Source organism: Salmo salar, chromosome 15 (assembly GCF_965601325.2).
Source record: "Salmo salar chromosome 15, fSalSal1, whole genome shotgun sequence".
Lineage (NCBI taxonomy): Eukaryota > Metazoa > Chordata > Actinopteri > Salmoniformes > Salmonidae > Salmo > Salmo salar.
Window position 1 is genome coordinate 90,799,342 of NC_138305.1, and position 21,825 is coordinate 90,821,166.

Genomic DNA, 21,825 nt, shown 5'->3' on the forward strand with positions numbered 1-21,825 from the left:
AAATGTAGGATGATCTGGGCCAATAGCCGAAGTCTATTTTATAGCGGACACTCAGGTGTCATATTGTTATAGAAACTCAAATTGTCTATTTTCTCTACATTTTATATGATTATGACTTGGCCTAGTAAGCCACTCTTTCAGTTTAACGCATGATAGATTTATCCTACCGCATTATTTCATGATCAGTTCTAGGCCCTCAGAAAGTTCAAAGTTGTTTTTGAATAACCCCAAAACATGTGAGGCCTATGGTAATAATGAGAGATAGGCCAAATAGCAAGATATAAAAATCAAATGAGAAATTTGAACAAAGCTTACAGTTGAGCAAAGCAGTTAAGACAAAAATGATGCATGTGAGACCAGAAGAAAAGAAATCCCTCCTTGCTGTTGCGAATCAAACAACCAAAAGCCTAATCCTACTATCTGAAATATCATAAAACCATACATTTCTGAAGAATATTTTCAAAACTAGTCTAATAGGTGTTTAATGTCCTAAAGTTGCAGGTTTTAAATGGGAATAATTATGGAAGTCAGAGTCCATGCAATTTTTTTTTTTATGACAAATATTTGGGGCGACAAGAAGTGAAATTTAACAAAAAATATCAAGATGACAAGTCAAAAGAAAACAGGCTACAGCTGAGAAAAGCTTATGAAATAAATGCCTAGTTGGTCTAAGCCTATTTCCATATTATTTTAGCAATGTGCAACCTACATAAAATGCATATAGTAGCCTAATAAGAGAAGAGGATGAGACAAACATGTGAATCAGTTTATAATGATCCAGTTCTGAGGACAGCCCATGATGACTTTACAACCCATCACAAGACGCACAGCCAGCGAGGCTCGTTGACTGGGTCACTCACTTCATCTATACACTTCAGCACACAGAGATAGCCCTCGGCTACTTCGTGCCACAGCTCTAGCAGAGTTGAATAGGCTATTCGAAAAGATTTGGCTCAACTAAATATATTGGGTGTTTTGTCTATGTCATGATTCCTCTCGTCTATGGGCAAGCGCAGAAAACAAATTCTGATCTCTGCCATGTACTCAACCCTTTTGGCCAATGGTGTTACTGGCCTTTTTGGGGGATGACAAGTGACTTCAGCTTCGGTACAAGTAATAAAAAAAAATATATATAATAACCTGTCCTACTGGTCCGATTATGTAATTTACTAAAGAATGTGAACAAGCAACCTTTGCTGAACATGCAGTTACATAAAATATGGTATTTACTCACAACATGCAATGCATGATGGGAAGTTCCACTGTAACAGAATTACACTGAGACTCCACTTTAAAATGTATACCAAACAAAAACCATTGATTTCAAATGCAGTAGGTCTGGGTGATACGGCCTAAAAAAAATCATATCCCAATTTTTTCCAATTTCAAACAGTGAGCAATAATCAGATAAATTAAGGGCTTATGAAGTTATACATAGGCTAAATATAAACCTTCCAACCAAGACCAGGCAGGGAAATCTTATTTCTTGTCCACCAGCGGCTGTGGCAGATGAAAAAAAAAAAAAAAAAGAATCTAGCAGCCACCGATTTTTTTTTTTTTACCAGACAAAATATTTTTGACATAAACAATAAAAAGGTTGTCCCGAGGGGCACAGCGGTCTAAGGAACTGCATTGCTAGAGGCATCACTTCAGACCCGAGTTCATACCCGGGCTGTATCACAACCGGCCCTAATCATACTTGGCTCATCGCGCTCTAGTGACTCTTTGTGGTGGGCTGCGCACCTGCAGGCTGACTCCGGTCGTCAGGTGAATGGTGTTTCCTCCAACACATTGGTGCGGCTTCCAGATTACGAAGCGCGGTTTGGCGGGTCATGTTTCCGAGGACGCATGACTCGACCTTCAGCTCCCGAGCCCTTTGGAGAGTTGCAGCGATTATACAAGATCGAAATTGGGGAGAGTACATGATGTGCTCCTAAGTAGAAATGTAGACGCAAACAAATACATTTGAGAACAACTAAAGTATTTGGGTGTTTTAATAAACGTTTTTAGGAGTGATCCATGCTCAATCAAGCACAATCATCAGGTGAGACAAATGCGCAACTGCCACTTTAAGGGACTGGCCATTACCATGGTAACTTGGGTACTCGCTTATCTGTGATGGAAAAAAATCTGATTACGATGTCTTCCTAGCAGAAATAGTAGTGCACAACTCCAGGATATTTGGAGTCGAAGGAGAGGACTCTTGCTCGACTCCCAAAGCACGCTGAAACGGATTTGCACATACCATATTATTGCAGAGTCCTACTAGGAAGACTACATTTGCGTTTTAGAGGACTGACATGAGCATGATGCTGCCTATTTACTCATCAACTTAGCCTATAAAAGGCCTATTTTGTTTGAATATCTAAAGGTGATGTGTAGGAACTAGAGGTCGACAGATTATGATTTTTCAACGCCGATACCGATTATTGGAGGACCAAAAAAAGCTGCTGCCGATTAAATCGGCCGATTTATTTATTTGTAATAATGACAATTACAACAATACTGAATGAACACTTATTTTAACTTAATACATCAATAAAATCAATTTAGCCTCAAATAAATAATGAAACCTGTTCAATTTGGTTTAAATAATGCAAAAACAAAGTGTTGGAGAAGAAAGTAAAAGTGCAATATGTGCCATGTAAAAAACCTAACGTTTACGTTCCTTGCTCAGAACATGAGAACATATGAAAGCTGGTGGTTCCTTTTAACATGAGTCTTCAATATTCCCAGGTAAGAAGTTTTAGGTTGTAGTTATTATAGGACTATTTCGCTCTATACCATTTGTATTTCAAATACCTTTGACTATTGGATGTTCTTATAGGCACTATAGTATTGCCAGTGTAACAGTATAGCTTCCGTCCCTCTCCTCGCCCCTAACTGGGCTCGAACTAGGGACACATCGACAACAGCCAACCTCGAAGCATCGTTACTCATCGCTCCACAAAAGCCGCGGCCCTTGCAGAGCAAGGGGAACAGCTACTTCAAGGTCTCAGGGCGAGTGACGTCACCGATTGAAACACTATTAGCGCGCACCCCGCTAACTAGCTAGCCATTTCACATCGGTTACACCAGCCTAATCTCGGGAGTTGATAGGCTTGAAGTCATAAACAGCTCAATGCTTGAAGCACAGCGAAGAGCTGCTGGCAAATGCACGAAAGTGCTGTTTGAATGAATGCTTACGAGCCTGCTGCTGCCTACCACCACTCAGTCAGAATGCTCTATCAAATCATAGACTTAACAACACACAGAAATACGAGCCTAAGGTCATTAACCTGTCTGGGCTAGGGGGCAGTATTTTCACGGCCGGATGAAAAACGTACCCAATTTAAACAGGTTACTACTACTCTGGCCCAGAAACTAGAATATGCATATTATTAGTAGATTTGGATAGAAAACACTCTGAAGTTTCTAAAACTGTTTGAATGGTGTCTGTGTATAACAGAACTCATATGGCAGGCAAAAACCTGAGAAGAATCCAAGCAGGAAGTGAAAAGTCTGAGAATTGTAGTTCTTTTGATTCTCTATCGAAGCTACAGTGTCTGTGGGGTGACGTTGCACTTCCTAAGGCTTCCATTGGCTGTCTAAAGCCTTCAGAAAGTGGTTTGAGCATTTTCCTGTCACTGGGCAGATAATAGGAGCTCAGTTACTGAGTGATCTGCCTGGCAACAAAGGGATTGGATATGCTCGGTCCTGCGAGCGTGCCCCTCCTTTTTCTTCTTGAATGAATACGCTATTGTCCGGTTGGAATATTATCGCAATTCTACGTTAAAAATACCCTAAAGATTGATTGTAAACAGCGTTTGACATGCTTCTAAGTACGGTAATGGAACATTTTGACTTTCCGTTTCTCGTTCCGCGCATCATGCTTTTGGATAGTGACCTGAACGCACGAACAAAACGGAGGTATTTGGACATAAATATGGATTATTTGGAAGAAAAACAACATTACTTGTGGAAGTAGCAGTCCTGGGAGTGCATTCTGCTGAAGATCAGCAAAGGTAATACAATATTTCTAATACTAATTCTGAGTTTAGGTTGCCCCGAATTTGGCGGGTGTCTGAATAGCTCACCGAGATGGCTGAGCTATGTACTCAGAATATTGAAAAATGTGCTTTCTCCGTAAAGCTATTTTAAAATCTGACACAGCGGTTGCATAAAGGAGTAGTCTATCTATAATTCTTAAAATAATTGTTATGTATTTTGTTAACGTTTATGATGAGTATTTTTGTAAATTGATGTGCACATTCACCGGACGTTTTGGTGGGAATACATTTTCTGAACATACACACGCCAATGTAAAATGCTGTTTTTGGATATAAATATGAACTTTATCGAAGAAAACATACATGTATTGTGTAACATAATGTCCTAGGAGTGTCATCTGATGAAGATCGTCAAAGGTTAGTGCTTCATTTCGCTGTTTTGGGGGTTTTATTGACACATGTCCTTGCTTGGAAAATGGCTGTGATTATTTTTGTCTATGTACTGTCCTAACATAATCTAATGTTTTGCTTTCGCTGTAAAGCCTTTTTGAAATCGGACAATGTGGTTACATCAAGGAGACGTGTATCTTTAAAATGGTGTAAAATAGTTGTATGTTTGAGAAAGTTGAATTATGACATTTTGTTGTTTTTGAATTTGCCGCCCTGATATTTCACTGGCTGCTGGCGTCCCACCTAGCCCATAGAAGTTAATATGGTCAAATCCGGAAACTATCATTTCGAAAACAAAACGTTTATTCTTTCAGTGAAATACGGAACTGTTCTGCTGCACACTCTACGCTGATAAGCCTATTCTTGGCCATGTTATATCCCGCTTCGGAAGGGTATTACTAGAGACTTTGGTTATGTAATCACTATCCAAGCATGTGCGTTATTCTAGAGGCCGATTGACACAGTAGTTTTTCCAGACTGCACCCTGTAATTCTTCATTTCTTCTAACTTAACTGACTGTTATGATGGAAACCTGGAGGTTTTTAATTCTAGTGGTGAAAATATTTCACGTGGCGTTGTCCTTCCTAATAACAATGCCCCCCATCCTGCTGATTTCAACTGCTGAACCGTATTTGTACTTGAGATGCATTTATGGATGAGAAAGTGAACTTGCCATTTCCAAGAAGTTTAGCAGAGATAGCCTGCTTTGCGATCTATTACCTAGGACAGGGCTCTCCAAACCTGTTCGTGGAGAGCTACCATCCTGAAGGTTTTCACTCCAACCCTAATCTAGAGCATCTGATTCCATAATTAGCTGGTTGATAAACTGAATCAGGTTAGTTACAACTGGGGTTGGAGCGAAAACCTACAGGAAGTTAGCTCTCAAGGAACAGGGTTGGAGAGCCTGACCTAGGACATCAACAGCCAGGGTTTCATTAAAAAGATATAGGCACAATACTTTTTATTGCAGATTTAGGCCTAATTAAAGTGATGCATTTGGCGATGTTCAACTTCAATTCACTGGCATTATAAGGAATAGCTTAGCCACTCATTGATAGCCTAATATATAGTTTAGGTGAATATACGAGGCATTGCAAGATACAGATTACCAAGATATAGCCTATGCGCACAGTTCCGACTGTGTCTGCCTGCCCTGATCCTCCCTCCCCCTGGCTCACCTGCTCTTTGCTATGAAAAACGCTAGTGTGTTTGGTCTTCGGTCTGTTCCATGTAGAATAGCTTAGCTTATTCGTTGATAGGCCGTACTTAAGTGAACTTGCGCGAGACATTGCAAGTCAAGAAATTGAGAGACACAGCATTGCGATAGACTATACATCTTTTGATTACCGATGCATGGTTTTGACTGTATGCCCCTCCCCTCGCTCTCTGCTGTAAACAAAGTGACAGTATTCTCGAAAGTAGCCTACGGCAACTAGTTTCCTCAACTGCAAAAATACTGAATCTTAGAGGAGTCGGTTCTTAGCGTAATCGAAGCTTGACACCCAGAAATGGGAGTTGATGGGCAAGGAATCTATTATTTTGGGGTCGACTCCCCACCACTAAGCAGCAGAAAGTTGAGGAAAACTAAAACAATGAAAAAAACAACCTAGCTGTGAACAAAATTATATAACTGGTCAAAAAACATGAGGAAAAAGGTCACACTTTAATAGCCATCTTGTCAACTCAACCAAACTTCTACATATGGCCTTTGGACAAAAAACTATTCCCAAATGATGTGTGACCACCCGCGAACGTGGCTGGTGAAATAGACATTCTTACCAGCCAATGACAATCTTCCCGGATTTGGAAGGTGTTAATTTCCAACCCTGCATAAGAACTACTAATAATTTAATATAAATAGTTTAACCTGCTTTTTTGCAATAATCACTTAGTTAGCTTTCAAGTCTATGAAAATGGCCTTTCTGCTACAAATTTTACCAGAACCATGCTTAATGCACATTCACTAATAAATACTAACTTTTTGTCGCAGGCATTATAGACACTGGTCTCAATCTCTCAAGCACAAGGCCACGTGCTAGTGAGTTGCCAGTTAATCTTTATATTCAAGTTTACTTGGATCTATTTGCAAGCTAACAAGGCATAATAGTTTAAATTGTTATGATTGAACACACCCTACTGTCCATCTCCCAACAGTTTGAACAGCATGCTAGCCTGTCCACATGTTGAAATCAAGGGGCCTAACTTTTCTCAGAATGAGAACGGGTGGCCAATTCCTTATAGAATTGTGTTTTATGCTTATTGCACATTTACAAAACACAGACTAGACAGCTAGTAAAACAGTCTTTGGCTAAAATGCTGTAAGCAGTACATGGTACCGCAATGCCGTGCGTGACAAACTGAGCATACATTTCCCAGAATCAATGTTCAATGACAATCCCCTTTTAGTAGTGTCGCAATTGGCGGAGTTGAGACATTAAAAGGGTATTGTTAACTTCTCTATTATAGTAAAATAATATTTCAATGTGTTTCAGTGTCCATATGACCAATTCTGTTGGACCAACCCTCAAATGCAAATAGGGAGTTGAAACCGCTTGTCAGAGAAGAAGTGATCTCTCATATTTGTTGTTGTGAGTGGCAGGGGGAGGGGCTTGGTGTGTTTGTATGAACAGAGAGGAAGAAGCGAGGGGTTTCACGCTCGCCAAAAATCGGTCCAAAATAAGCCCAATACATTTTAATGAACTTATTTTGGATCTAAGCTTATTGCCTACATTCCCACATTTGGGACAACGACTCCCCATTGTTAGGGTAAAGACATCTCGTCATTATAAACAGATCTCTGGTGTAAATGGTAAAGTGCACACAACACCGAAGGAGCGAAGGAAACAAGACCAAAAAGACAGAACAAAACAGACATAAACGCCCATGAAAGGGATAAATAAAAACGTGATTCTTGCGATACGGTAATTTGCATTATCACGCAAAAACATACATTTGAATTAATCGATTTCAATAGATATATTGCCCAGCCCTACAATGCAGCCTTTTTTTTTTTTTTTTAAATCATAATATAAAATTATTTCTGGGTAACAATTAAGTACCTTACTGTGTTTTCAATTAAAATGGTCAAAAACAAACAAATAGATTCTTAGCAAAGAGCAATTCCTTAAGCAAGATTTTGCTAGGACTGTCTGGGAGTGGGGAGGGGAAAACTGAAAACTAGCTGTTATGGCAGACAGATTTGGAAGTGTCTTGTTGGTCTATCAACTAATTTACCGCCTGGTGATGTCTCCAGGCAGGCCAAAACTTCCATCCACCAAAACAGGCTGACATTTCAGGCGGTCTTTTCAAACAGCTCTTACACTAAAAGGGCATTATCATAATTTTCACAATTTCACAGTATTATTCCAGCCTCAGTGTGGAAATATATTTTCAAAAAACACAGGGAAATTACATTTGACTGCACTGGGCCTTTAACAAACCATAGAACTCTATGCACAAGGACTACTTTAACAATTTACACTGAACATTTTATAAAAACACATTTATAGGACAAACTGAAGATACAAAGTTTGGTAACAATAAAACTGAGGGAGTTTTACTGTAATTCTGCACAGTTTTTCCAGTAAAATGTTAGTTTTTTCCCCTGTGTAAATTGTTCAAAGTCGTCATTGCGCACAAGAGTTATGGTTTGTTAAAATTTGAAATCATTTGTTTTTGTTTTGCATATATTTGAAAGTGAAAAATAATATTACTTTAAAATGAGGTATTTAAAACAGAATGGTAGACCTATTTGTGCAGGGTCTATGTTGGATGCTACTAGCTAGAATAATGAATTAACAAAAGCAATAGTCAGAATGTGACTGTACGTCCCATTACAATATACATTTTTATGAGATGATCTATTTACATGAATGCCGCTTAACCTTAATACCAGTGATAATAATTTGCGTGCTACGAATAATATATTTCTCTGCCCTGTTCACCCCTCTAATGCCATGCAGTCTACATTCAACAGAGCAGCTTAAAATTAATTCCAGTTTCCACTTCCAACATGGGATATGCTGACTAATGTGCTCTCATCCCTCCATCACAGATCCCTAGCAGAGATAAACAGTATCACATCTATACACATCAACATCATACGACACTACAGGAGCAGAAACCGACCTATCCTCCTCTATCACACAAACTGAATGATTCATATGAACCCTTGGCTATGCCTCTTGAGTCTTGGGGAAACTGTCATTCAGCCAAGTTAGTAACAGAGTTCAACATGATAGGTTCCATAAAGATACTCTATCAAATGTTCAGTAGGCAATTCATACATTTCTATGTAACACTGGATTAAGAACAACTCCCGAGCAACATTATGATTGTGATTAATTCTTGGTGTAGAACAGTTTATCTAAAAGCTTCTGTCCTAACAGGAAGTCCATTGTGTGGCTAATCCCAGGTTGGTCAATACAGAGCAGCGCGTGACTCGCACTTGTTCACACTGAAGTAGTTCGTGTGGAGCATGATTAGACAAAGCAATACAAAATCTATCACAGAAAATGTCACCACCGTGCACACGTAGTAGTAGCTGTAAGGTTGGAATAGCTATAGACATTGAACATTTCTGCTGACCTCTTTGAGTTGCTGTTGCTCTTGTTTGAGGGTCTCGTACTCCTCCTCCAGCTGGGTGTGTTTCTTCTTCAGTTCAGCACTCTCCTCCAGCACCACTAAGCCATAACGGGCCGCCTGTAGTTTCTCCTCGTTGGCCTCCCGGAGCTCCAAATTCAGCCTCACCACCTCCGCCATCAGGTCCATGCCCCCCATCTCCGTCTCATCTCTCTCCGCCTCAGTCCCTGCTTGGCCTGCCTCCTCAAGCATCCTGTCCTCTTCCACCTCCTTCCCCAATACTCCGCTGAGACACCTGCTTCCTCTTTCAATCCTCCTGCCTCATTACTTACTGCTAGCTGTGGGGGAGGAGGAAGGAAACAGCCCAGGAACATTGATTGTGTCATTGGACTGTTCAAAGCCACAAATAGTAACCAATGAGTTGAAAGCAACTTCAAACTAACCTGAGGTTTAACAATATGATTTGCTATCCAAAGAGTTGCTGGCAGCTGACAACTGGATAAAATGGCGTGAAGTGAATAATAAACTTGGCAGCCCAGCCACAGACGGTCAAGAGTCAGATGAGTTTAACTGGCTCCTCTCAGTCATTTTACTTGTGATCTTTGTTGTCAGGGTAAAGAAAAATGCAACTGTCCGTCTGTAGCTAACGTTACTGTGTGCTGGCATTCAATCAGCTTATAGGCTAACGTTACTTTCCAACATGGTTGGCAAGTTATCTAGAAGCATTTCGGTGCAGCTGCAAATTATGTGTAGGCGACCAATACAATTATATTTAATTTGTTAGCAGTAGTTAGCGAAATAGCTAGTTAACGCTGATTCTTAAAGCGAACTAACAGTTAACGTCACCAGACACGAATATTCGCAGATAGCTAGCTAACGTTCCCATTTTCTTAGCTAGCTACACTAGTTAGTTGTCAGAACTGTCAAAACAAAGACTTATAGCTATCTGTGGTCAGACTAGCTAGCTAGGCTAATTGTCTACCTAGAATTCAGCCGCTAACATACCAATCAAACGCATAGCTAACATTAGCTAGCTGGCTATATTACTCACCTCCAATATCGATTCACGTTTGTGGCCAAAAGTACAGTTTGTTATTTCAAAATCTTGTGTTTAAATTAAGCTAACCGGCAACCCTCAGGGAGAATTTGACACTTCGTCGTCGAGTTTCTGTGTGGACAAGCTAACCGCCCCGGTTTTCCAGCCAATGTGCTTTTTGCTTTCTAGCTTGAGTTAGCACTTTGAAAGTCATTGCGCGCCGAAGCAACGAGAGTGAGTAGACACAGACCAGTGAAAGACTGCCCCCTAGCAACGTCCAGCGTCACAACATTTGGAATGACTTCAGACCATAGACTTACAGACATTGCATCATTGAATCTGTACTGCTATGGCGTCCGTGAGAGCACGGGCAGTGATATTGAAGCCATTTCCATTTTGAAGTAGGGGTTGGAACCGGTTCAAGGAACAAAATAGAAAAAAATAAGACATTTTTGAGGAACAGAATCAGAACTGGGAATGAAAGTGATCTATACTGTTCCGGAACTGAACCATTATTTTAAAAGCATGGGAAACGGTTAATCATGTTATTTTACGTTCATGGCATGTTTTTTTCAGTCCCACAAATAAACGCAACAAAGTACCTATACAAAGCCCTGACTCTGTCACTCAGTGCCCGCCTGTCAGATGGAAATCGTTTATTGTCTGTTTATGCTACCTGCCCCTCCCCCTGCGAAGGCTAGGTTACTGTATCCTACTCGCGAAGTTACAAGCGTGATTCAGAAATTAGGGAGACATTTTTAATTAGAGAAGAATTGATTACCTTTTTCATTGCTAGTTAAGGATACTGTAGTTATCACGTTTCACATTGGATGTATTAACTACAAAAAGGTAAGACATATTTTTTATTCTGGTGCTGCTCTGCACACACAAGCTTGTTAGCTAGCTATCTAGCTAGCTAACGTTAGCTCTGGTCCAATGTTAAGGCAACTCTCAGAAGTTCAAAGACATTCAAAGTTACTTCATAGAAGCCTCTCATCCGTAGATATAATTCTGTGGGCCTAATTCACATAATCCATATCATAACAAGATTCTCAGTGCTTCAAGCCAAGCCTCCTCCTCCCTCTCTTGCTCTCTCACCACCCACAAAATGTAAGTCTCATCTTGCGCTGTACACTTGTCTGTCTATCATGCATATAAACCACTAGGCTATTGCTTGCCAGCTCCATAGTAAACTGCTCTATCAGCACTGATTGGTTAAGTAATTTAATGTTGAGCTTCATGTAAAAAAAATAAAAATCTGAGGTTTAAAAAGGAATAGAAAGTAACAATATAAACAGGTACTTTTTGGGGCGCTCTAAACGGTTCAGAACTTTTTTTTGGTAGTTGAAAAAAAAAAGTTCTGTTCAGAATGTAAAAATTGACAATAATTTTGGTTCCAACCCCTGTTTTGAAGTAGTCAATAATCTTCTTCTATTACTACTTCTATGAGTTAGCAAAGAAACTGAAAAGGTGCATACAGTCCTGGAGTGTGTTGTTTGAACAGGTATAAAGCCAAGGTTGGCGATTTAGTGCCACCTGCAGTTATGGAGTGTTTGCTCACGAGTATACTTCATTGGCTGATCCTTCCTTAACCCATTCGAAGTCCAACCCAGTTGACTATTTCAAAATGGTGAAAGTCGTCATGCTGAAACAAGGTTTTGGGCACTAGAGTTCTCTATCTATCTATCTCTATGCGACAGACAGACAGACAGACAGACAGACAGACAGACAGACAGACAGACAGACAGACAGACAGACAGACAGACAGACAGACAGACAGACAGACAGACAGACAGACAGACAGACAGACAGACAGACAGACAGACAGACAGACAGACAGACAGACAGACAGAATTATATTTTATCAAATCAATTGTTACTCTGTTACAAAAAGTTATCATTCCAAAGATAATGTCAAATAAACAGTTAAAAACAACGCATACAACTCGTTGCATGCTTCTCATCCATGTTCTCTTTTTCTTATTGGACGAGCATAAACTTATTTAATTTTTTTAATTCATTATACAAAATTATCAACAACTTACATCACTACATCAAACATGTCTAACAAAACAAAACACAGCTATAAACAAGAAAATACAAAATACATACAAAAAATATATATAAATAAGTAAAATATATATATAAAAAAAAATATTTAAAAAATATGACAATTCTAGTGCAATTGTATTCATTCAGAATTGTTTTAAATTATAATGATTCAGGACATGCTAACTGGTTGAATGCGACGTGTATAACTACAATGAGGTAGTAAGTCTGACATTTCATTTCTGAGTTTGCTAGTTTGGACTAGCACGTGAACGTGACATAAAACCGTTATGGTAAGGTATTTGTATTTATTTTGGATCCCCATTAGCTGCTGCCAAGGCAGCTACGTTTCCTGGGGTCCAGCAACATTAAGGCAGTTTATACAATTTTTAAAACATTACAATACATTCACAGATTTCACAACACACTGTGTGCCCTCAGTGTCTTACTCCACCGCTACCACATATCTACAGTACAAAATCCAAGTGTACGTGTGTGTATAGTGCGTATGTTATCTTGTGTGTAAGGATGTGTCTGTGCCTATGTTTGTGTTGCTTCACAGTTCCCGCTGTTCTATACGTTTTTTTTTTATCTGTTTTTTTTTTAAATGTAATTTTACTGCTTGCATCAGTTACTTGATGTGGATAGAGTTCCATGTAGTCATGGCTCTATGTAGTACTGTGCGCCTCCCATAATCTGTTCTGGACTTGGGAACTGTGAGGAGACCTCTTGTGGCATGTCTTGTGGGGTATGCATGGGTGTCCAAGCTGTGCACCAGTAGTTCAAACAGACATCTCTACCACTCAACACACCCTCTAACTCTTCTGAAGTCAAATCTCGTACCCCCAAGTACTTCTCTGCAGCTGCCACAACAACATCTATTTTGTGTGACTTAAGTTCCATCTCTGCGATACAGTTTATAACCATTGCTATGAACGCTAAGAAGCCAACCTTACTGAAACATAGGCTGTATCACTCATTGGCCTATCCCTCTGTTCTGTTACAGATCTACTATTCACAAGGATCCTCTCAGAATCCCTCACCCTTCATCCACCCTCCTCTACTTTATTCACTGCCTCAGCCTACAACATCTTCTGCTCTACTCTGACCCTGGACACCTAAACCTGCCTCTCTCGCACCGGACACCTCTGATCCCAGAAACATGGACACCCTTAAAGTTGACAAATCAAATCGAATTGGTCACATACACATGGTTGGCAGATATTACTGCGAGTGTAGCGAAATGCTTGTGCTTTTAGTTCCGACAGTGCAGCAATATCTAACATGTAATCTAACAATTCCGCAACAACTACCTAATACACACAAATCTAAGTAAGGAATGTATACATATAAATATATGGATGTGCAATGACAGAGTGTCATAGGCAATCTGCAAAATATGGTATAAAATACAGTATATACATATGAGATGAGTGATGCAAGATATTTAAACATTATTAGCCCGATCAACCAGTGCCCCCGCACATTGGCTAACCAGGGTATCTGCATTGTGTCCCACCCACCACCCGCCAACCCCTCGTTTACGCTACTGCTACTCTCTGTTTATCATATACGCATAGTCACTTTAACCATATCTACATGTACATACTACCTCAATCAGCCCGACTAACCAGTGCCTGTATATAGCCTCGCTACTGTTATTTTTCACTGTCTTTTTACTGTTGTTTTTATTTCCTAACTTACCTATTGTTCACCTAATACCTTTATTTTATTTTGTTTTAGAAATTGCACTGTTGGTAAGTAAGCATTTCACTGTAAGGTCTACACCTGTTGTATTCGGCGCACGTGACAAATAAACTTTGATTTGATTTGATTATTAAAGTGGCATTATTAAAGTTCCAGTGATCCATTTATAACTTTTCCCACCAAAACTACACATTCCTCGGTCCCATATCCTCCTGCACACTTCCCACATCTTAGAATCTCCCTCCTACACACTGCTGTGACATGCCCATAAATCTGGCACCTTTAACACGGCAGTGTATTCGGCACAAAAGCTCTAACAGCATAACTCCCCACAGAATCTGCATCGCAGTAAACGGCGGGCGTCACAAACACCAGGAATCTTCAACTTAAATTGCTCGACCTCCACACTTAACACTACCCCAGAAATCACTCCCTTCAATGGTGCCATGTACTTAAGCGCAAAGCAAGATACAGGTCTTTCCCCAAGTTACGTCACATGGAGCGCCTGCTCCCTCTAATCTGAAGAAACACAAACAAACATCACAAAAGGCCTGGTCCCACCCTCTTCAAAACTCTCACTCCCACTGGACCAAACATATCTTTATCATGACCATGACCATCGATGCAAGGCTCGGGCACCAAGTTCCTCACAACACCTTCTACCCATTCCATTTCATCTCCAGAACTTGAACTGGCGTCCGGCTCACTCTGTTTAAACTTGACACCAATCTTCCTCAACATACCCTAACCCTTGTTATTTCTAGCTTCAACAGATTGAAACCCGTTCCTCTGCCTCCCTCAATCTTTTCAACCTCCAATCCACCTCCCTTAACCAATTACCCAACTCCTTCTGAAAATATTCAACTTTTCCAAGCCAAAATCTACTTTTTGCCTCCTTTTTTTTAACTAGGCATGTCAGTTAAGAACAAATTATTATTTACAATGACGGCCTACCCTGGCCAAACCCTAACCCGGACGACGCTGGGCCAATTGGGCACCGGGACTCCCAATCACGGCCGTTGTGATACAGGCTGGAATCGAACCAGGGTCAGTAGTGACACCTCTAGCATTGAGATGCAGTGCCTTAGACCGCTACGCCACTCTCAGTTTGACGTTCCAAACCATCTAAAGATTGCAATCACTACAATGAATGGCTAAATTACTTCAGGACACGAAGGGTCCACAGAGCTCCTCCTGACCGCTCTATCACATATCAATCAATGTTACAAAGTGCTTATACAGAAACGTTACAAAGTGCTTATATAACCACAAAGAGCAAGCAATGCAGATGTACTTTGACCAAAGACAGTACAGTATGAAGATAGGCAAAAACTGCTTCTCCAATAGAAATCCCAGATCACACTTGTATGCGATGTCATGGCGACGTTGGCTAGCTAAACTCATGTGCAGAAATACGTCATCCGGTCTACAGTTACTGTCGTCTCGCTCCAAACTGCGCATGTGCAGGCCGTCATATCAAAGACACTCCTTCGATAAAACATTTAAATTTTTTGACGAAAATGAAAACGTGTCAATTTGTCACTTTCAAAAAAGCAAATCTAAGAAGGTAGTAGATGTGTTCTATGCGCGCTATTTCTGTGCTTCCCGTTCTTATGTTTCGTTTTTTCATCTTTTACTTTTAGTTGTGTACACCAGCTGAAAATAAAAGATTTTTGGTTATGGAAAATATATTTCACAGCGGTTTAGATGGTACAATGATTCTCTACACTAGGGGTGTCAAACTCATCCATGGAGGGCCTAGTGTCAGCTCTTTTTTGTTTTTTCCTTTCAATTAAGACCAAGACAACCAGGTGAGGTGAGTTCCTTACTAATCACTGACCTTAATTAATCAATCAAGTCCAAGGGAGGAGCTAAAACTCACACACACTTGGCCCTCCATGGAATGAGTTTGACCCGTACTTGCTTATTTTGTCACAAACTGAAATTAGGGTGAACTACTTGAATTTTAGCAACCAGGTAATGGTGGAGTGATTTCTGCATAGTACATCTAAAAGACATTGGCTCCTATCTAGGTTGTGTTTTTAGATTTCAAGAAAATTGAACAACTAAGGAAGAATTGTTTATTTCTCTCGTTGACTTCTCAAACCCCGGCCTGGTCTGCTTGGTTTGTTTTGCAAGCTTTCCCGGAAGTCTCGCGATTTTGTGCCTCTGGGTTGAGAAACTGTCGAAAATGTTCTTATTCGATTGACGTACTTCCGGGTCACTTCCGTGTTAACCAGTCGTCACGTTTCAAGTACAATTTTTGTAAAGCAAATTGTAAAAAATATTTGAACAGTTGGTCACGAGTGCCGTAAAACCATGAAGATTGTCAGTTGGAACATTAATGGCATAAGGACTTTCAAGGGTGGAATTAAAAAGGCGCTTGAGTCGCTGGATGCTGACATCGTATGTGTCCAAGAGACAAAAGTAACAAGTAAGAATTGTACGCGGGAGATTCTACAGTATAAGAAGTTGGCAAGCATGATAGGGCAAACAGTTTGGCACTCGGGCTAACTTGATAATGTAACAGAAGCTATATGATAAATATGTGATTGTATAATACATGTGACATTCTCTGCTACAATTTGAACTGACAATGTTACAGCTAGGCTAGCTACTGATTCTGTCATCCTGTGTTTGTCTGTGACAGGAGACCTGCTGGATGAGAAGACTGCTATTGTTGAAGGTTATAACTCCTATTTCAGCTTTAGTCGCGGACGCAGTGGCTACTCAGGTTGGGACCATTCATAATTTTCCAAAGTATTGAGCTTCGGGATCATGCAAGCCCTGATTCAGTCATTTTCATCTGAACAAAATAGCCACATAATCCCTCTTATATCAGAGAACAAGACACAATGACCCTTGGGTCCCCTGAAACGGTGTCCCCGGTCTGTTTGAATTAGTTCCCATGGATTGCATTGATCCATTAGTTCCATTATCACAAATTCCTGACAAAAAAAGAATGAACCACAGAAATAGTATTCCCATTGCGCCTTCACATTCCCACATTAATATGTACCTCACTAATCTGTTTATTAAATAGGAGTTGCTACTTACTGCAAAGACAGTGCCACCCCATTTGCTGCAGAGGAGGGCTTGACCGGTCTGCTGACCACCAACCACGAGGGAACCATTGGATGCTATGGTGACCCGAGAGAGTTCTCCAGTGAGGAGCTGCAGCTCCTGGACAATGAGGGAAGGGCTGTTCTCACACAGCACAGAGTCATGTACGGAGGAAAAAAATATAATTTTATCACATGATTTGTCCCATGCTATTCTTTAGGTTTTCTGAAATAATGTCATGAAATGTATCAATTGTTAACTTGTTGTGGCACTGAAAAGCCATTGTTTCCCCAATGATCTGAGTGTTTGTTTGTTTTTGTGTGCCCACTTGCTTTTTCACAGGTGTGAAGACACACCTGAAACAGTTACGGTTATCAATGTATACTGCCCACGAGCTGACCCAGAAAAGCCTGAACGTAAACATTTCAAACTGCAGTTCTACAAGCTGCTTCAATGTCGGGCTGAAGCAATTTTGGAAGCTGGGAGGTGAGTGGGCTATATGCAGGAGGGTTTGGGTGGGTATCATAATAGGGGACAAACTGATATGAGATTTGTTCAATGCATTTTATTGGAAGTCTAATTTCTCTTTGTTTATCTGACTCGTTCACCCAGCCGTGTAATCATCTTGGGAGATGTGAATACATCCCACCGGCCCATAGATCACTGTGACCCAGATGACATAGTAAGTGAAGTAATCAGAATTCTTTCAGGTGATAGGTTTGATGTCCTCATTCAGACATAATCACATTTACTTTTGAGTTTTGACATCTGTTTATTAATAGCTGATGTTGTTACTCCTATCTGTTTACTTTTATTAGGATGATTTTGAGGATCACCCCGGGAGGAAATGGCTAAACAGTTTACTGGTTGATGACAGTGAAGGAAAGGATTATGAAAAAAACCATGAGGAGTCTGAGAATACCTCATCAAAACCCCTCAGCAGCGGCAAGTTTGTGGACACCTTCCGCCATTTTCACCCAACACGCTCCAAGGCCTTCACCTGTTGGAACACTATGACTGGAGCCAGGCAGACCAACTATGGCACACGTATCGACTACATCTTCGCAGACCATCCCTTGGTTAAAATGGGGTTTGTGGCAGCAGACATCATGCCAGAGGTGGAGGGGTCTGATCACTGCCCTGTCTGGGGGAAACTGTGCTGCCCCCTCCTGTCCAGCTCCAAGCTGCCTCCTCTCTGTACCCGCAACCTACCAGAGTTTGCTGGCAGGCAGCAGAAACTCTCACGCTTCCTTGTCAAGATGGACCAACAACAACCTGCCAGAGAGGCCTGCAGGGACCCACTACCAGGATCTCAGGAGACTGGGGAGACCCGAGAGAACCTGAATCCACTGGGATCAGCAGGGACCAGCTCCACTGGAAAGAAATGGAAGTTGGCAGTGGAATCTGGTGTCCCAAAGAGCAAAAAGATTATGACACTGAAGGCTGTTACCCCAAAACCCCAGGGCAACCTCCTAGCCTTTTTTAAGCCCAAATCCATACCTGTGAGTCAGTGTGAGAGGGGAGAAGAGAGAAATGAAGTGACCCCATCACAACCACATACCTTCAAGGGAGGACATTCTGCAGTGATGGGACAAGATGTCCCATCACTTCCAGGCCCGCCGTGCACAGAAGATCCCCAGGGTGTCTGTATGGGAGACAAAGTCCATGTCCCGGGCAGCAACATACAGGATGCCAGTGTCAATAGTCAAAACCAGGGGAAGGATGCAGCCCTGGCTTCAGAGGCTACTGTAGACCCCCCATGTCCCAGGAAGGGGGCTTCACTGGGCGGGTTCTGGAAGACGGTCCTGCGTGGGCCACCCCTACCGCCCCCCTGTAAGGCTCATGGGGAACCCTGTGTACTCCGCACTGTCAAAAAGGCAGGTCCAAACATGGGCAAGCAGTTCTTTGTGTGTAACCGCCCTCAGGGCCATGCATCCAATCCTGAGGCTCGCTGTAATTTCTTTTCCTGGGTAGATAAAGGAAAATAGTGACTATGCCGTCGAAATGCACTGACATTTCCTTCATGTAGTGTTTTTATAAGCATTCTTAATCTGTAAATTTGATATATAAGTAAAATAAAGACAGTAGTTTTATAAATGACGTTTTAACTTCTCTAACGTATTTCACGTAATCACATTGAGGCCTTTCTCACCATATGACAAGCATCCAAAGAGACTGTTGTGTATATTACTGCTTATGAAATTACAATGGATGCTAAACTTAGTCACAGAGTGATCTGTTTCTCTTCATCTATAGTGCAGCATGAATATACAGTGTTTGGCAGAAAATAGTATTCCTTGTGTGCTGCGGGGTTCTTTATGAACTAGATGGTAGCAGGACTCAAGTATGATCATCATAGGTCTGCATCATTATTTATATGGAGTTGGCTATGCCAAGGTTTCATATCCTTCCTATGCTTACGAATATTTTATTTTTTATGGTCTTTCAACTTTGCATGTGAAGAGCTGAGGAGGCTCTTGTGAAACCATTAGAGTCCCCATATTCTTCCTATTCCCCCTATTTGATTTACAACACAGTGCTGATGGCAGTTGTTTCCATTTAAATTGGTCACCTTACTATAGAAGTTCTAGTTAAGACGGCCCAAAATAATTACTATATTTTTGTCTGATGACAACTTTATTCTCAGATCAATATGTTTAACTTACAGATGTGATGAAACATCTGTAATATATTAGGACGCAGAGCTTCATTGTCTTTGCATTTAACATGTATCTGTTTGTAGTAAGGAATTTGAAAACCTGCTGTAGGTAATAATCTGCCTCTGAATGAATTTTCCCCCATGTACTCCTCATAGTGATGCTCTTCTTGATTGTGTTGTGGAACAGAACACCGCAAGGCCTTACTCCTACTTAGCCACTCCCAACATTTACAGTATCTGCTTCTACTCCCATGCAGTTTCTCTCTCCTCCCCAACCCAGCCCCCCTCCTCACTTCCTCTCGCAAGGAATGTGTTTCACTGTACTTGTGCATGTGACATTGAAACTCCTCTCATGCATTTCCAAACAAGACTCCTTGGCTTACCGGTATAAATTGGGACATCATGAGCAGCACCTGTATCTGCAACTGAAGCATTTGTGCAGTATATCGGCTATCATTCCCTGGCAGTCTCTCAGAGACTGTCTTCATTTAATAGACTAAAATATGAAATCACAATGTGTTTTTGGGCCACATAATCGAAGGTAGGCTTACAACATTACATTCTGAAACGGTAGCTGTCCCTGGTGCTGATATCCCATTGGCCACATGTGGGCACGGGCTTGCCCACACCAAGCCCAACACAGGGTTCCAGACCTTTCTATCATGCCAATGTAGGCATGTTTGCTGGGATGTTTCGCACTGTTCAAAGGTTGACATAAAGCTTCCTATGACCTAGCTTTTTGTTCAAACTAATCTGTTTTGTATTCTAGGGCCTACTGAGTAGACAACCATGTTTTTATGGACACACACACAATGGATTGTTTTTCCTGTGCAGTGCTATATTTGTACCCTATTGTGTCCAGGCACCCCACTTTAAGCTCTTTGACCACAGTAAAAGTCCAGCAACACTTGCTTTGTTCAAATATACCTGTTTTGTATTCTAGGGCCTCTGTCCAGTCTACTCACTAATGGTTTTATGGAGTCGCAACTGTTTTTCCTGTACAGTGCTAGTAGCCTATGTGCTGTATACAGAAATATTATTATTTACATTTAAAACATGTTTCAAGGTCAAATAATGTAAATGTCTTAAATATGAACAAATGTCAAGCATTGTTCATGTTTCGAGATATTTTCTTTCACATCATAAATAGAAGTTGTTAACACTTCTACTATTATGTGAGGGACCTTTATTCAATCAAAATTCCGTGATGGGGAAGTGTTTTCTTATTGCTGCAGACGACACCATTCTGAAGACGACGTCATATCAAAGACCATATTTTTTAAGTGGTCAAAGCAGAGATGATGCGTACATTTCTCTGCCGCCTCTGGCCAATGTAGGTTATCGGTTGATCTACTGTAGCTTATTGTATGCAATTGTTTCTAGAGGAAAGATCCTAATCTATAGTTATCTGATTTTTGCAATTTATAGACACAGTCAAAGATTTCTCTGGGATGATTGATGGCCGTTGTTTTTGTTGCTAATGTATCCCTGTTTATGCCTTTAGCATACTACTAGTGTGTTTTTCTATGATCATGTGACCGTCACTATATATTGTCAGTAAAAGGGAAACAAATTGCACTCCTGTAAGTATTTATTTGGACAGTGAAGCTAAAATGCTTTAAAGTAACTGTCCAGTGTTTCCAGATTTCTATGAAATATGACCAATTAATTACAATAAGTGAAATGGTTTTCCTTTAAAAAAAAAAAGAAGGTAATTAAGTATGTTTAAAAAGCAGCAGTTATGTGTTGGAATGATGTGGGCATACACCAACAACAGAATGGTTTGGTCATTAAACATATTAACGTGGGTATACTGCTGATGGGCCATCTTATCCTCCTCACGAGGATGACATCATCATTAGGACTTTTAAAAAGTGAGATCGACTCGTTACTTGAATTTGTCTATACTCCAGCATTTTGGATTTGATATCAAATGTTTTATGATATGACAGTACAGAATGTCACCTGTTATTTCTGGTATCTGTTTTAGCTGTGTGGGGGGGGGAAAGGCATTGTACATTTTTGTCTTTAAATTAGACTACTTTTAATTATAACACAGAAATTGATTACTTTAGTAATTTTTTAATCACCCAAGTTTGATTACCAATATGCTGTCAGATGCTCTTATGGTCATGGGAATGGTTGTTCATGAGGTGGTTACAATGTATTCTCATAGGTCTGCAGCAAAGCAAAGGAGTTTACCAGCGGTACAGGGATAGACATCCTTTTAACATGCAAATCGGATTGGATACAGCTTTTGATTATTGAAATATCAACCTCAATTTAACTTT

The 21,825-nt window shown here is 40.6% G+C and overlaps 2 protein-coding genes across 4 annotated transcripts in view; one reads left to right on the plus strand and one right to left on the minus strand.

Annotated features, from left to right (window-relative positions):
* The window catches only part of LOC106572386 (protein bicaudal D homolog 2), a 36,290-nt gene extending 26,007 nt beyond the window's left edge, over positions 1-10,283 (minus strand). Inside the window, exons 1-3 of one of the 3 annotated variants that reach the window (XM_014146475.3) lie at positions 10,072-10,260; positions 9,464-9,515; positions 9,027-9,358 (exon numbers count right to left, since the gene is read on the minus strand). In XM_014146475.3, coding sequence (XP_014001950.1) covers positions 9,027-9,272 — 246 coding nt within the window. In that variant the 5' untranslated portion in view covers positions 9,273-9,358; positions 9,464-9,515; positions 10,072-10,260. Of the gene's footprint in view, positions 1-9,026; positions 9,359-9,463; positions 9,516-10,071 lie in introns of all 3 variants that reach the window. The other 2 variants (XM_014146478.3, XM_014146474.3) reach the window with 2 other exon arrangements.
* Positions 10,284-16,003: 5,720 nt separating this feature from the next.
* On the plus strand, positions 16,004-21,112 carry apex2 (apurinic/apyrimidinic endodeoxyribonuclease 2). The gene is made up of 6 exons (XM_014146473.3): positions 16,004-16,246; positions 16,463-16,546; positions 16,856-17,039; positions 17,218-17,361; positions 17,488-17,557; positions 17,694-21,112. Exons 1-6 carry the CDS (start codon positions 16,132-16,134, stop codon positions 18,861-18,863), a joined length of 1,767 nt encoding a protein of 588 aa, XP_014001948.2. The 5' UTR covers positions 16,004-16,131; the 3' UTR covers positions 18,864-21,112.
* The last annotated feature ends 713 nt before the right edge of the window (positions 21,113-21,825 follow it).